Below are 16,935 nucleotides of genomic sequence, written 5' to 3' on the forward strand. Positions count from 1 at the left end.
CCGGTTCAAAAAACCCTGAGCTTGCCTGGTCAAGGCACATATGGGAGTTGATGCTTCCTGCTCCTCCCCCCTTCTCTCTCTCTCTCTCTCTCTCTGTCTCTCTTCTCTAAAATGAATAAATAAATTTAAAAAATAATTTTAAAAAATTAAAAAAATAAAAATAGTGCTGTGCTAATAATATTCAAGTTTGCGTATTGTTTTCTATAGGATAGTCACAAAATGGAGCCACTGGATCAAAGGCATTGAAATTATGCATATTTTAAATTGGAAAAATGCGGTCAGATTAGTTGACAAGAGTTTACCAATTCCACTGGCTTGTGGTGTCCCAGTGGATAGAACATCCACCTGGACCACTGAGGTTGCATGTTCGAAATCCTGGGCTTGCCAGATCAAGGCACATACAACAAGCTAGCAATGAACAACTAAAGCAGGGGTCTCAAACTCAACTCAGCATGTGGGCCGCAGAGCAAGATCATAGCCTTTCGGCAGGCCGCACTAGGTCTACAAAAGGCAACTGTTACGCAACACTTTTCTTGAACTTCGTGGATTAGTCTGCGGGCTGCACAAAATTGTTCGGCGGGCCGCATGCGGCCCGAGTTTGAGACCCCTGAACTAAAGTGAAGCAACTATGAGTTGGTATTTCTTGCTCCCCCTGCCTCTGTAAAATCAATAAATAAAATCTTTTAAAAATAAATAAGTTTAGCAATTCACATTCCTATCAACCACATGTGAGACACAGTTTGCCAGTTTCTCAGCATTCTTGCCAATAGTTGCTATTTTTTTAATTTTTGCCAATCTAATGAGTAGAGGGATATAGAACGTTATTTCTTTAATTCACATTTTCAATTAGTGAGGTGGAACATTATGTTTACACATATGAACTGCCTATTCATTGCCATTGGCCAATTTTATTGGAATTATATTATTTCTAGAAGCACACTATTAATGTTCTGTTGTGCTGTAAAATAAATTTTTCTAGACTCTCATTTGACTAGAGGTGTCCTTGCCATGCCAAATGTTTAAATTTGTATATAGTCAAACATTTTTATTCTTTATGATTTGGGAGTTTTAAATTTTAAGTCCCTTCTATCTCCAGACTATAAAATATTCCCCTAAATATATTTAATCCTCTAGATTTTATTCTTCCATTGAGATTTCTTAAAATCTACTACGTTTTTTAATATAACGTGAAGTAGTGGTCAGAATAATTCAGTAGTCAAAGAGCTAGAACAAAAACGAGTTTAAAAGGAGCGATGAATATCTAGTTCCACAGTAGAGGCACTTATCTGGGTCAGTTTAAGGTCTTGGAAGGATTTCCGGTACAGGTTATGTCAGGTTAGCATTTTATGCTGTCACTCCTTAGTGTCATTGGATTAATGAGGTGGTTTCTAATCTAGGAACCTGGATCCGGTTCCTCTCCGCGTTTCCAGCCCTAGAGTATCTATATACCTACCCACTGTATAAGTAGCCTACCTAGAGGGCACTCGCACAGCACATTCCGAACTGTAACACACAAAACTATTCAAACTGCAACTAAAACCTCAGAAACGAAAGGCTGACGAGAGCGACAAAGCTCTGCGCATGCGCGCTTCCCAGCGCTGCAAGACGTCCAGCCTTGTCGGCAAATCCCGTCGTCCTGCAGGCAGCGCATGCGCAGTCTCGGTTCCTGGGCGCCTTGCGCGTGTCCGTAGGTCAATGCGCGGCGCAGAGACCGCTGGGAAGATGGCTGGAGTGGGCAAGGCGGCGCTGGCTGCGTGGGATCCTTGTCGGAGGTGGAGCTGGACTGCTGTCTCCTTCGGCTTCCACCGTGCCGTCAGCGCGTTACTTGCACGAAAGCCTGAGAGGGCGCCACGGTGGCTCCCAGGTGAGTGTCCGCAAGGCGGGAATAGAACGCGTTCTTTCGAACATCCCGGGGTTAGTCGATACCTGTCCAGGGCGTTTTTGGCGCCCCATTCAAAACTGTTCTTCCCCCATTCTCAGTGCTCCAGTTCTAGGCGTTTTCGACAATTCTGGGGAATTCTGTGTGGAGAGCTGTGCGGCGGCCGGGCGCTCTCCTGGACCGCCCCGGCCCTCGAGGGCATTTTTCGTTCTTTAGTTAAGGATCCTGCTTTCTGTCTTCCCTGCAGCAAGTGCCAAATAGAAAGTGCTTCTAATGAGTTTGGTTACTAGTTACCTTTTCTTTCCTTTCTCTGCAGATTGTAGGGAGGGCGGTTACAGATCGTGACTATATGAAGGTGTTGAGACCCGCCCTCTTTTGACTTGAGGGGAGTTAACAACTTGAACATTTTCTTTGTAAGAGTGTGTAAAATAAAGCCTAATTTTCAAATTTGCCCTTTCGATGCTCTCGCTCAGTGAAAACCATCAGCATTACTTGACAAAAGAAACTGGAATTTAAATCAGAAGTCAGAGCACTTGATTGACTATTTTCTTTATCCTGTGTTTGGTTCGTCCCCCTTCCCACCCCATCCCCAGTCCCAGCCTCCCACATGTATATAAGGTATGTCTAAATTATAGCATTTTAGTCTTCCATTTTGTTGTTTCCACATTTTGGCCACTCAGATGCATGAGTGCTTAGAATGGGAATTATCATTGCAGACACTCTTTGTTTTGAGTTTAAAATTTGAAAAGTATATAATGGGTTTAACTTACATTTAATTGTACACAACCAAAAATGTGTTTTATACAGGATGGGCAAAAGTAGGTTTACTTTACAGTTATTCGTATGAGAAATAATACAATAATTAATAAATAATAATACAAGAATAAGCAATTTCCTGTACTCACAACTCTAAACCTACAGTTATTTGTATGGGAAATAATACAATAATAAATAAATAATAATACAAGAATAAACCCTTTCCTGTACTTACAACTCTAAACCTACTTTTGCCACACCCTGCCTGTTTCTCTAGTATAGTATGTCATTTTATTAACCACCAAATTTCATTGTATACTGTAACACTCTTCTATTTAACAGCCAGTCATTAAGCACCATACTGAGCTAATTCTTATTGTGCAAAGATCATTTATGGATATAATAGTAACCCGTCCATTTATAACTTTCCAAGGTTGAATAAATTATTGTCTCACAGAAACATTCCTGTGTTGGGAGGTAATATTAAGAGTATAGAGAGGATTTTTTTTTTTTTAATTTTACTGATTTTTAGTAAGAGATGGAACCATTGATCTGCTCCTACATGTGCCCTGACCAAGGATGGCTTTGGCAACTCCTGAGCTTCCATAGATGCTCTGACCAGCCTAGCCATCTGGCAGGGCCAGATAGGAAGGATTTTTGAGTGCTGAGTTAAGGAAATGGAAAATGAACAGTTTTGCTTATACAGTCTGCTAGCCAGCTTAACTGACTCCTACAAGCCCTGATTTTCACCATAAGTTTTAAATTTGTAATATTTTACGACACATTGAAATTTTGAAACAATCTCACATGTAAAAGAAATAGCTTTCAGGTCTCCAATTTAAATATTTTGGTGATCAACTTCTCAAATCCAGTGTGAGGTAAACTTTATTAGCTCACATAGAAGAGACTGAGAAGTTTTTGTTAGCCACAATAAAGTGGAGGGAAGGTTTCATATAACATAAGAGAACAGATTTTGTTGGCCCAGAAAAATACTGTAAGGAAATACATAAAAGCTGACTATCTTTAGAGAGAGGAGGTAGGCTTGTAAATGATATTTTAAAATATATCATTTTACTTTTTTTTAAGAGCCAGTATTGATTTTATAGTAGGAAAAGAAGTTGAAAAACATTGAAATAGAATATACTAATTGTGCTGTTGTGCTTAAATTGCATTAAGACCTATGTGTACCAGTCATAGACAACCTAACCAACAAATAAAACACAGTGATTGCAGTGTCCTATGAGAAATATTTTTCCAAAAATGATACTATCATACTTTGTAAGGTTCCTTGTAAAGAAATTACTCATTGAATGCACCTCAGCTAACAGAGTTATGATTAGCTATTACCATGGCAAATGATTTAGTGCAGGGGTCGGGAACCTATGGCTCATGAGCCAGATGTGGCTCTTTTAATGGCTGCATCTGGCTCACAGACAAATCTTTAATAAAAAAAATAATGTTAAAAATATAAAACATTCTCATGTATTACAATCTATTCATTTCCTACCACTCATGTTCATGGTTGCGGGTGGCTGGAGCCAATCACAGCTGTCCTCTGGGACAACACCAAATTTTAATTGGATAATGCGTAATGTACACGCGTCGTTGTATGACTCTCACGGAATTACATTTTAAAATATGTGGTGTTCATCGCTCTCTCAGCCAAAAAGTTTCCCGACCGCCGATTTAGTGGGTGGAAAGGGAGTTAGCAATAAAAGGGGCGCAGCACCTCCCTCTTTGAAACTATTTCCCAGGAACATACCAAACTTGTTTCTTCCTCTCACAGCCAGAAAGTAGAGGATTTGAAATTCCTCAAACATTAAAAAAATTAGACAAAAATTTCACAGGAGGGCTAAATTGTTGTAAGTAAACTTGAATGTTGATTTATACTATTTAGGACAGATAATATAGCGGCAACAGGAAAACATTTTTGATGATTCTCTGTTGTGATGCCTTGAGATTTCCACTTCATCGTGTATTTTAGAAGAATCAAAATTAGACCTTGCTCAAGGAAGGTACTAATTTTGATATGATTTTAAAAGATATGCACAGATTTATGACTTTAATACTTCAAGTATGTTTGTTTTTTCTATTAAGTGGAAATAGTATTTGACATCAGTTTAACAAGTTAAGAAAGTTAAGGTTGAAAAGATACATATATATGGTTTTCGAAAAACTGTTTTTGCAAACTATGGTTTATGTTTTGTGTACTTTGTTTAGTTTGCAGACAAAAGACATCATTCTCTTTCCTTAGTCGACCAGACCTTCCAAACCTGGCTTATAAGAAACTAAAAGGCAAAAGTCCAGGAATTATCTTCATCCCTGGCTATATTTCTAATATGAATGGTACAAAAGCATTGGCGATTGAGGAGTTTTGCAAATCTCTAGGTCACGCCTATATAAGGTAGGAACAACATGTTTCAGAGAAAATATTACTGCCGTTTAGCGCAGAGATTTACTTCTGCTCTAACCAATTGAAGTAAATGCCACCATTTTTATAGATGAATTTGTTTTAATAGTCTTTAAACTTTCTTTTTGTGATTTAGGGTGCTTGTAATTGCAACTGTCAAAAGACTTTTTTAAAAGTCTTTGTGCCACACTCACAACGCTGGCATTAGGAAACGAGTAGTGTCTAAGCTCTTAAAAAACAATAATCTAATATGATAACACACCAGTAAACTAGTTGGCTTTCTTAAAATCTTTGTAATTATCCTGTGATTTTCCATTGGGGACTCAAGGACTTTTATTTGACCACTATTTATTATTTTTAATATATATATTTATATATATATATTTAAAAGTACAGTAAGTCCTCAATATCATTGGTAAGTTCTGTGACTTTAAGTAAAATGACATATAATCAAACCAATTGTACCGTAGAATAACTGATAGAAAAACAAGAGGTAAATTCCTATGACGTTTCGTCAACATTATAATGAAACAATCTTGAACAAGACATTGGAGGACCTCCTGTATTGTAAAGTTAGCATTGTATGATTCACATTTCCTCCGAGTTCTCTTTCCCCTCCTGTAAGCAAGAATGCGTATGAGCATAAATAGGGACGTGTGTTGTTTAATGAAAACTCGGTTTCACAGTTCATAATATTTTATCCTGATAATTATTTTAGTAAAATAACATGTTTATGTTGTTATTAGGTTTGTTAACAACAATCATTTATTTAGTGCCTAAATTTACAGAAGAGGTAGTATGGTTTAATAGGGAGAGAACTGACCTAGAATTCAAGAAACATGGGTTCTAGAATCAATTCTAGCAATAACTGTGACAGGATGAATCAGTTAAACACTGGACCTATTTTCATCATAAAAAAGGAAGAGATTGAATTAAGGTAATTTCTGAATTCTTTTCCAGCACTAACAGCCTAAAAAAGAGAAGTTTCGCCAACATTTGCTCAATAGATCTAGAAAATACAGCTTTTAGAAATACAATTATAAATATAAATAAAAGTTTAAAACGTTTAGACTTTATCTGCTTAATATATTAGCAGAAATTGTGTCGATTATATAAATTTAGTCTTATCAAATTAACTGAATTGTTTTATTTTCATGCTCAGAACTCTTAAAAATCTGTTCTGACTTAACTGTTACTGGAAAGACTGGTGTATCTTTTGCAAGTAGACTTCCTAGTACTGTGTTGGGTGTTGTGAAATATAAAACATGGTCGTTGCCCTTAAAGGACCTTTTATAGGGGTGGTAAAGCAGGATAAAATATATATGTGAGAAATTTGGCCAAAATACTCATCAGAATGTGATTGTATCAAAAGAGCAGTGTGCTTAATTGTGTCAGGTGAGGGAAAGAAAACAGAATTGAGGTGTATAGAAAAGTCTTTATAGAGGAACACTGAAGAATAGTTAGGATTGGGGTAAGAAGGAAGAGCTGTCTGGGAAGGGGAATGGCCTGAGCAAAACATCATCATAACAGAAATATGGTCACCATTCTCCCTTTTTGTCCCCAAAAGATTTTGAACCAAGAAATCACCTTTTTACTTGTTCTTGAATTTAAATTAAGGCTATCAGAACTATATCCAGTTTCTTTCTCCTTGTAATACATATGCAGGTTTTCTGCATTTTAGATACATGTGAAAATTTTTTCTTTTTAAAGGTATATTAAATAATCATGATGAAATTAGACTGTGTATAGGCTATTAAAGGATTCAGAATTTAAACGTAGCTTTTGTATATCTTTAAAAAACCTCTATAAAGTATAGCACTTCGCTACAAATTTTCATTTTGATCAAGTTTCTTACCTGCTTTTATCAAAACTTCATTAAAGTCTAATCACTATTAACTATTGATTGCATTTTAGCTTATTACAGGAAAGTTTGTCTTATATTTATACTCCAGTTTCTCGGTTTACTTTATTGTGATTTTTTACTGTAAAATTTAGATCTTGAATTGGTTAGGAAATGGTTAGTTTTGTATATTACACAACAAGCGGAACATATGACCACATGAAAATGTTTTCTTAATGTCCTGTCACCATGCATAAAATAAAATTGAGTCAGAGCTAAGGAATATAACATTTTAGGGTTGGTATTCTGTCATAATTATTTCTAATAGAATTTTTAATTAGATTTGGGAATATGTCTAGAGCAGGGGTAGTCAACCTTTTTATACCTACCGCCCACTTTTGTATCTCTGTCAGTAGTAAAATTTTCTAACCGCCCACCACTTCCACAGTAATGGTGATTTATAAGGTAGGGAAGTAACTTTACTTTATAAAATTTATAAAGCAGAGTTACAGCAAGTTAAAGCATACAATACTAATTACTTACCAAGTACTTTATGTCGGATTTTCGCTAAGTTTGGCAGAATATATCTTTATAAACAACTTACTATAATTAAATCTATCTTTTTATTTATTTACTTTGGTTGCTCCGCTACCGCCCACCAGACAACTGGAACGCCCACTAGTGGGCGGTAGGGACCAGGTTAACTACCACTGGTCTAGAGTACTGAGGCTGCCAGGACAGACTTTTGTTACTGTTTAAAAGTCCTAAAACTGCTGAATATGTTTGAATTAGCCTTGTATTTTGGTTAGGGTTCTTACTTGTAACCTATATGTATCACTAAATAGTTAATTTCCTTTACGGAGAGCCTTTATACGTATTCTGCATCTGTACCATATATTTGAGAGGGAAGTAGAGAAGATGCAGCAAGGAGAGCTGTTCGATTGCCTGCCGAGGAAGGGAAGAGTAGGAGTAGTGGGTGCCTTTCCTCTTCTCCCTCGTCTGTCACCTACGTACACTGGACTGATGGGGAGGTGATAACTGCGATCTGGACTTCAGCAGCTGCCTTGTTACGCTATTTTCCGAGGATCCAAAATCATTTCATTATATACCTAAACAAAATTTAATTTTTTTCTTCTGTTATTACAGATCCCTTTTCTGTAAGTAAATACGTGTACACTTTATATATAACATATACTCTTATGTATATACTAAACATACTAGGATTTATTTTCACCAGATTTTAAGAAGCAGGAAAGCATGAAATCTTTAAATTTGAATAAAGTAATTCTTTTTAATTTTACTTTCCATGTGTATTCATTTAGAATGTATTATATATACTACTGTGTGTGAGGTTTACGTACCTAACCACTATAGAGAATGCAAAGACAGAAATAAGATAATGGTGGCCTGACCTGTGGTGGCGTAGTGGGATAAAGCATCGACCTGGAATGCTGAGGTCGCCTGTTCGATACCCTGGGCTTGCCTGGTCAAGGCACATATGGGAGTTGATGCTTCCTGCTCCTCCCCTTTCTCCCTCCCTCTCTCTCTCTCTCTCTCTCTCTTTCTCTCCTCTCTGAAAATTGAATAAATAAAATCTTTAAAAAAAAAAAAAAAGAAAGAAGGTAATGATTTTTTCCTCTAAGATCTTAACAGTCTCAGAGGAATAATGAGAAACATGCATACAAACTCTATTATAGAGCAGGATATAATAATTTGATTTTGACTGGTAAAAATGAATTAGAAATTTTATTGGAGATTTAGTTTCAGTTTGGGAAGGCTTTCCAGCAAAAAACTTCATTTTTTAAAAAAATTTTCTTTTATTTTTTTAGAGAGGAGAGAGAGTGAGTGAGAGAGAGAGAGAGAGAGAGAAGGGGGAGGGAGGAGAAGGAAGCATCAACTCCCATATGTGCCTTGACCAGGCAACCCCAGGGTTTTGAACCGGCGACCTCAGCGTTCCAGGTCAATGCTTTATCCACTGCGCCACCACAGGTCAGGCCAAAAAACTTCATTTTTACTAAGCTCTAAGAGAGGATATTAGTATGCACGTGATGGGAGAAGGTATTTCAGGTGAAGGAGATAGTATGAGGCCTGAAACAGACAGAAAACATTGAACCTATTTTAGGAACAGCAAGTTGATCCATTTGGCTAAAGCAGTAGCTGCCTTTGATGAAATGATAAAGGTAATTTGAGGTGACCAGAATATAATGGTCTAAAAAAATAGGCTAGAGCACTAAACTTTTATGTTATATGTCACAGGGAGCCATTGAAGTTAATGCCATATCAATATAATCTTTTAGAAAAAAACCTGACAGTTATTAAGTGGACCCATTTGAAGAAAGAATAGTCACAGAGGCACAGTTAATAGGCTACTGTAATAGACTGGTGTTGTTTGTTTGTTTGTTTTTAATTTTAAAAAATTTTTATTTATTGCCTGACCAGTGGTGGGGCAGTGAATAGTCAACCTGAAGTCCCAGGTTCAAAACCCCGAGGTCACCAGCTCCAGCGCGTGATTATCGAAATGATCCTGAGGTCGCTGTCTTGAAGCCCATCATTGCTGGCCTGAGCAAGGGGTCAGTGGTTTGGCCTGAACCCTCCCCCCTATCCAGCCAGTCAAGGCACATATGAGAAGCAATCAATGAGCAACTAAAGTGAGGCAACTATGATTTGATGCTTTTCATGTCTCTCCCTATCCTCTTACGCTCTCAAAAAATTTATTTATTTATTTATTTATTTATTTATTTATTTATTTATTTTAGAGAGAAAGAGGAGAGAGAGAAACATCAGTTTTGTTGTTCAACTCATTCATGCCATGATTGGTTGATTCTGGTACGTGCCCTGACCAGGGATCAAACCCGCAACCTCAGCTTGTTGAGATGGCACTCTAACCAACTGAGCCACCCAGCCAGAGTGATAAGCTGGTTTTTAGATGCACCAAAATACTGGTCTTACCAAATTGCAGATAAAGGAATGATAGTGAGAAAACAATGAGAGTGAGTGAAGATGGTACAGGGCAGGCAGTGTTCTAGACCCTGGAAAAACAAACTGGAGTAAACATCCTACCCGTGAAGAATTGACATTCTAGTCAGAGAGAGACAAATATTCAAAACTTGATTACAACACACAGTATAAAAAGTGTTAACTGAGTACATACAAAAGAAAATGGTACTAAACAGTGTATATATGTCAAAGAAAGTTCCTCAGAGGAGGTACCATGACTGGGAGTCTGGGTGGGGAAGGAAGGTCTTCTAGGCGGTGGAACACCATGCACAGGCTAAGTCATGAATGAGCTTATCTGGGAATTGGGAGTAGTTCAGTATGGCTGGAGTTGATGGTGATCTACAGGAGTGCTGTGATACTTTCATTTATTGAGACCTTAAGGAGAGGTGAGATTCACAGATCAGGCAGACTGAGGCTGGAGAACTAGGAAGCTGGAAGGAGAAGCAGACTAAGTGGTGGATGGGCTGGTGATGATGAATTTAATTCTGGTCTCCTCTTTCCCTTCCACGATATCAGTAAATACTTAACACTTACCACATGCAAGGTAATGATCAGGCACTGGGAAAGCATGGTGAACAAAGTAAAGCCTGTGGCCATATGCAGCTTCCGTTCTAGTGCAGGAGACAGATTGCAAACGAATAATCAAATGTTGTATATAGTGCCAAGTGGCAATATTTGCAGTGAAGAAAATAAAGCAGGCTAGGAAATACAGAATGATGAAGGAAGCACAGTTTTTGATTGAATGGTCTGAGAAGACTTCTCTGGAGATGAAACATTTGAGCTAAAGGCCTGAATCAAGTGAGGGAGTGATCTAAGTGGGTATCTGGAGGATAAAGTATTCCATGTGGAGAGGAGAGCTGATGTAAACTTCTGTGGCAGAAACCTGGGTGGTGTTTTCCATTAACTTCAAGAAGGAAAGTGAGGATACGGTTTGGAGGGAGAGGGAGCAATAAGGAAAGAGGGGTAGTCAGGGGCCAGAGTGTGGTAAGAACTTTGGATTTTATTTAAAGATTATAGAAAGCCTTTGGAAGGTTTGTACAGGGCATGATTTTTGTTTTTAAAGGCTCACTGACTACAATGTGAGGAATAGACTATGAAGGTAAACCATGGAAAGAGAGACTCTTGCATTAGTCCAGTCAAGAGAGGATAGTGACAGGGACCAGGTTACCAGCAGCGGTGGGATCAGAAAGTGACTCTAGTTGGTGTTTGACAGTTAAGCCAGTAGGATTTGCTGAAATATATACTATATTATTTTAATATATTTTAGGTACTGTAATAATAATGAATGTACTATATTTCTTAAAAATCAGAGAAACAAATATATGAATAGATCTCTAAATATAGATATATGTTTTCCCTTTATCCAGGTTTGACTACTCAGGAGTTGGAAATTCAGATGGTAACTTACAAGAATCTACAGTGGGAAAATGGAGAAAAGATGTTCTTTCTATAATTGATGACTTAGCTGAAGGACCACAGGTGACTAATTTTGTTAAATATAATTGTTTATGATAACCTCATTCATATTTTGAGCTGTTTCTTTAGATATGAAAATTTATTTAAATGTTTAGCAACCAGTTTTGATATTTGATTTAAAATTGTGTCATTTTCACTTGTAAAATATAAGTACTGTTCTACAAATTTTATTATAATTTTATAATTCTGAGGGCTGAAGGATATAAAAGAAAAAAGTATATGCATTCTATTAAATTACTCAGTCTTCTTGTAGAAAAGTAAAAGAAATTCCTCTTTAAAACTATGTATATGTTTAATTTTAGATACTAGTTGGGTCTAGCCTCGGTGGCTGGCTCATGCTTCATGCTGCAATCGCACGCCCACAGAGGGTTGTGGCTCTCATTGGCATAGCTGCAGCTGTAGATGGCCTAGTGACAAAATTTAATCAGCTTCCTGTTGAGGTAGGTGCCGGGCAACTTCAGTGGATACCTGCTGTCATTCTCCTGCTTCCTCTTTCTTTAAATATTTGTTCATGTGTCATCTTTCCTTTGACTTATTATATTGGCCCATCTTTTGTCTCAGCTGCTTTGTGTATGTGGTCTTTTCGCTTTATTTACTATGTGGTCTCTTAATTAAAGTTTCCTTTTCTTTAGTCCATTCAGCCCATTCTGGCAAATATTTGAGCCGCATTAATGAAATAACACTTTAAATTACTCTTTTAGCAACATTTATTAATCACATTTACTTACTTGGATGATACCTCATGATCTTTTCCTGTAACCCTTCTCAGAACTATTTTGAGGCATATGGGAAATAGTGCCTATTCTTATGACCATATTAAACTTAGCTAATCAGTTAGGAAACTTTTTTTAGCCTGGAAGTAGCCTCGGGTCCTGCAGAGGTCTCCAAGCACACTGTCAGTCCATCAGGATCAGCACACAGGAGATGAGAGTTGCCATTTCTGGCTTAGCCACTTAGCTGACATTCTTTTTTTTATTCCTAATTTTCACCTTACAAGAAAAAAGAATGCTTTTAATTATTAGCATGTTCTTCAGCAAATTGTGGTAGAAGTGAGGTTTCTGAAATAACAGGGAAAGTAGTTTATTATTATTGGGCATATGTTTAAGCACTTTATTTGTCTGCAAGGATAAAGAAATAGTGGGTAATAGTTATTTTTGTGCATGTTATTTACTTATAATCAATTGAGTTTTCCTTGGCATCTTTTTTCTAGGAATCTAAATTTTACCTGTGGGACTAAGATCCTTCAGGCCTGTGGCCCAGAAAATTAAAGAAAACAGTCTGGAGCAGGGGCTCAAGAACTCAGGAAGTGTAGTCTTCAGGTGGCGGCAGCACCTGAGAACTTGTTAAAAAGGCATATTCTTATGCTTATGGTTCTTGTCCTTTCTCATTTGACTTATTTCACTTAGCATGATACACTCAAGTTTATTCATGTTGTTGTAAATGGCAGTGTTTTATCTTTTCTTATGGATAAGTAGTAATCCATTGTATATATGTACCACATCCTCTTAGGATCATCCTCTTATCCAGTCATCCATCAAAGGACACTTAGGTTAATTCTATGTCTTGGCTATCGTGAATGATGCTGCAATGAACTGAGTATAGGGGTGCTGTGAGATTTCACTCATATGTAGGATGTACAACAGAAAGCAGAAAGCAGTAAACAAACTCATAGACACAGACAGCAGTATGGTGGTTACCAGAGGGAAAGGGAGGGAGGATGAAGAGGGTAAAGGGGGCCAAATGGACAGAAGGAGACTAGACTTTGGGTAATGAGCACACAATATAGTATATAGGTGTATTACAGAATTGTACACTGAAAACTACATAATGTATTAACCATTGTCACCCCATTAGATTTAATTCAGTTAAAAAAATCTGTTCTAGCTCTGGGATGTTCTACACCCAGCATTTTTCATTGTGTAGAAAGTTGACTTCCTACCTCATAACTTACTCTAGTCATTTTCTCCTTTGAACACTAGAGGGCGTGAGACAGGATATACTGTTTGGAATCCAAGGTTTTCAACCACATTGCGTTGATGCAGTTTCTTGGTGTAGAACTTACAATATTGTACATTTTCTTTGGTTAATACTCCTTTTGCTATTTCTGAACTTTTTTGAGAATTCGAGACATATAGCATTTTGTTTTTCAAAGGAACAATATTCATTTAATTTAGTGGCACATAACAGCTCCTCTGGGCAAGGATGCTTAAAATGCAACAATTTTTGTCTAAATAATTAGCATAGTTTCCACTTCATCTAATAACGAATGAAACTAAGTTTATTGAAATGACAAATTCAGGAGTATTCCTGAGTAGTTTGAAGATGCTGAGTATCATTTCTGCTTTAACTATTTGGTTCACATGTTTTATAATGCAGAAAACCCCATCGCTTCATATAATTTACAGTTTTTTAAAATTTTATTAATTTCAAATCATCTGAGATGGATATTTAGAAGTATAGTTTTCAGATAGATAGCATTTTCACTAAAATCAGTTGATTTCAACTACTCAGTTTCACCGAATCAAATCGTTTTGGAATTAAAAAATACATTAAAGTAACAAAAACAAGAAAAAAGAGAATACAAAAATTTTCAAAAACAAAGGAAAAATACATTAAAATGTCCAAATATATATTGTACATATTTTAGTGTTTAAATTCTTAGATTGATACAATTGCATGTGTAAATGGCTAATAAATACTTCTGTTTTCCTAACAGGTAAAAAAGGAAATCGAGACGAAAGGCGTGTGGAGCATGCCATCAAAATACAGTGAGGAAGGAGTTTATCACATTCAGTATAATTTTATTAAAGAAGCTGAACACCACTGCATGTTACATAGCCCCATTCCTGTGAACTGCCCTATAAGATTGCTTCATGGCATGAAAGATGACATCATACCCTGGCATACGTCCCTACAAGTTGCTGACCGAGTAGTCAGCACTGACGTAGATGTCATCCTTCGAAAACATAGTGATCACCGAATGAAGGAAAAAGCGGACATTCAACTTCTTGTTTACACTATTGATGACTTAATTGATAAACTTTCAACTGTAGGTAACTAGAATCACATTTTTAGTTGGTATGTAAACTGATGGATCCAGAAGATTGGGAGATGGAAAACAAATGGAAGACCCTGATACTTAGCTTTCTCCTCTTACCGCTATTTTGTATCGCATAAGGTTTTATTTAATGATGTCTTAGCAGGTAAGTGATACAAATTGTGAAGAGAGTACAGTTGTCCCTCTGAATCCTTCAGGGATTGGTTCCAGGATACAACTTCCCTCAGATAACAACATCTGAGTATGTTCAAGTCCATTATGGAAAGTGGCACAGTACTTGCGTATAACCTGTGCATTCTCCTTTATACTTTAAATCTCTCTAGATTATTTATAATACCTAATATAATGTGAATGTTATGTAAATAGTTGTTCTACTCTATTGCTTAGGGATTCACTTTCTGGAGTTTTGGGTTTTTTAAGTATTTTTGGCCCTTGGATGATTGAATCCAGGGATGTGAAACTTGAAGATACAGAGGACCGACTATACCAGCTGCAGAAATTGGAACATTTTCTTCTGTCAACCCCTACTTTTTTTTCATTAATACACTTCCTATTTTTTTTTAATTTATGAGATATTTTAACTTATAATGTTTGTGTTAACTATGCCAGCTTTTTGATTGTGTGCTCTTCTCCTTAGTATTATTAATAAAGCTTAAAACTTTTGTATTTTATTTGGTATCATTGTATATGGAGATTTGTAAAATTCTGATTTTAAAATGCAACTCATGAAATACAGGAAAATAAACTTGAAATTATTAGAGAAATGTTTTGAAGCATGATAAAGTTAAAAAAGTAAAGGTATTTATCTTTTCTGAATGTTATATTTGAGCTTAAATTAAGGTTATCTTTTTTAAAGGCTCAAAACCCTACAGTAATATAAAAGAGATTTATCATTTCTAAATTTTGGCTTTTATGTAATATATTTAAATGGAGGAATTTCATCTTAAACAATGTTTTTTTTTTTTGTTTTTTTTTTTGTTTTTTTTTTACAGAGACAGAGAGAGAGAGAGGGATAGATAGGGACAGACAGGAATGGAGAGAGATGAGAAGCATCAATCATCAGTTTTTCATTGCGACACCTTAGTTGTTCATTGATTGCTTTCTCATATGTGCCTTGACTGTGGGCCTTCAGCAGACCAAGTAATCCCTTGCTCGAGCCAGCGACCTTGGGTTCAAGCTGGTGAGCTTTGCTCAAACCAGATGAGCCCGCGCTCAAGCTGGCGTCCTCGGGGTCTCAAGCCTGGGTCCTTGGCATCCCAGTCTGACACTCGATCCACTGACCACCACCTGGTCAGGCTATATTTTCGTATTCTAAAGAGGAAATTAATCTTTATAAATTATTGCCTACCTGCAGACACATTTCTTTCTTTATTAATAAGTGCCTTAAGTTTAGCTGTTTGCCATCTAAATAAAAGGACATTCATAAATGCAAATATGGTAAGAAAATATGAAATATAAATGTAAAGTTTCTCTTTAATAACTGCAGTAGTCAGTCTTAATACTGAGCTAGTGTTTTTTAGTTTTCAAGTTTGGACTTTATTTAGCTTGCTTGGGTTATGTCTGTAAATGTAAAACTTAAGTTGGCAACTTTAAGAAAGAATGTTGGGATAAAATTCTTGTGCCAAAAAGAGTTAACATAGCAGCCTAACAAATTACCCTCAGAGACCTTACAAGATCGGTGCTTGGCCGGCGTGTGGGAACTTGAATCTGAGGAGGGTTCCCAGTGCTGGTAAAAGCGGCACGCTGTGCATAAACTGCACACAGTGTGGTTTATGCTGGACACCTGCTTTCTTTCTGGGAGGCGGGAAGTTTGGTAGGTGCCAAGCAGATAGATACTAATTGACCAGCTCCCAGTAAAAATTGGGTCACTGAGTGGAAGAAAACAGAACTGGACACTGAGTTGAATCAGCTCCCCTGGTGGACATTTCACATGTGCTGTCACAACACTACTAGGATTAAGCTCATCCTGTGTGACTCCCTTGGGAGAATTTTTCCTCGTTCGCCCAGTTTTTCCAGATTTCACCCCACGTTCCTTTTTTCCTTTGTGGATTTTGCTTTGTATCCTTTTGCTATAATCTGTGGCTCTGAGTCGTGTGAGTCCTAACACATCAATCCTGGAGATGGTCTTGGGAATGCCTGATGCAGACATGAAGCAGGTTACTGTTCAATAAGGCAATAAAACTACAATCTGCAAATTATCTTTTATACCAAAAATCATTTACAAATAATAAGTATATGAGTTGTGCATGTGCCTGGTGCCTGGTGCTAGAGGGAGCTGATGGTGGATGGCAGGGTCTCCTCTTCCCAGTCCCTGCTAGGCCCAAGGATTACAAAAGTGAAGAGGAAAGGGCCTGGCCTGTGAGTTTTCTAAGGTTAAACAGAGCTAATAAAATGTAATATGATTACAGACTCATCATGTTTCTGTAGAGGAAGCATAGCATGGTTAAGGTCAGAGACTATAGAGCTGGGGTCAGATCCTGGCTAACCATTCATTAGTCCTGTGACGACAGTATGCTTAC

The 16,935-nt window shown here is 37.1% G+C and overlaps 1 protein-coding gene across 2 annotated transcripts; it reads left to right on the plus strand.

Annotated features, from left to right (window-relative positions):
* Positions 1-1,709: 1,709 nt before the first annotated feature.
* Positions 1,710-15,184, plus strand: ABHD10 (abhydrolase domain containing 10, depalmitoylase). Of its 2 annotated transcripts, XM_066241009.1 has the most exons (5): positions 1,710-1,864; positions 4,856-5,039; positions 11,250-11,361; positions 11,661-11,798; positions 14,075-15,171. In XM_066241009.1, exons 1-5 carry the CDS (start codon positions 1,723-1,725, stop codon positions 14,417-14,419), a joined length of 921 nt encoding a protein of 306 aa, XP_066097106.1. In that variant the 5' UTR covers positions 1,710-1,722; the 3' UTR covers positions 14,420-15,171. The 2 variants fall into 2 exon arrangements, with proteins under 2 accessions (XP_066097106.1, XP_066097107.1); XM_066241010.1 differs by lacking the exon at positions 11,661-11,798 and having other exon boundaries at positions 14,075-15,184.
* The last annotated feature ends 1,751 nt before the right edge of the window (positions 15,185-16,935 follow it).

The sequence above is a fragment of the Saccopteryx bilineata genome, chromosome 8 (assembly GCF_036850765.1).
Source record: "Saccopteryx bilineata isolate mSacBil1 chromosome 8, mSacBil1_pri_phased_curated, whole genome shotgun sequence".
Classification (NCBI taxonomy): domain Eukaryota; kingdom Metazoa; phylum Chordata; class Mammalia; order Chiroptera; family Emballonuridae; genus Saccopteryx; species Saccopteryx bilineata.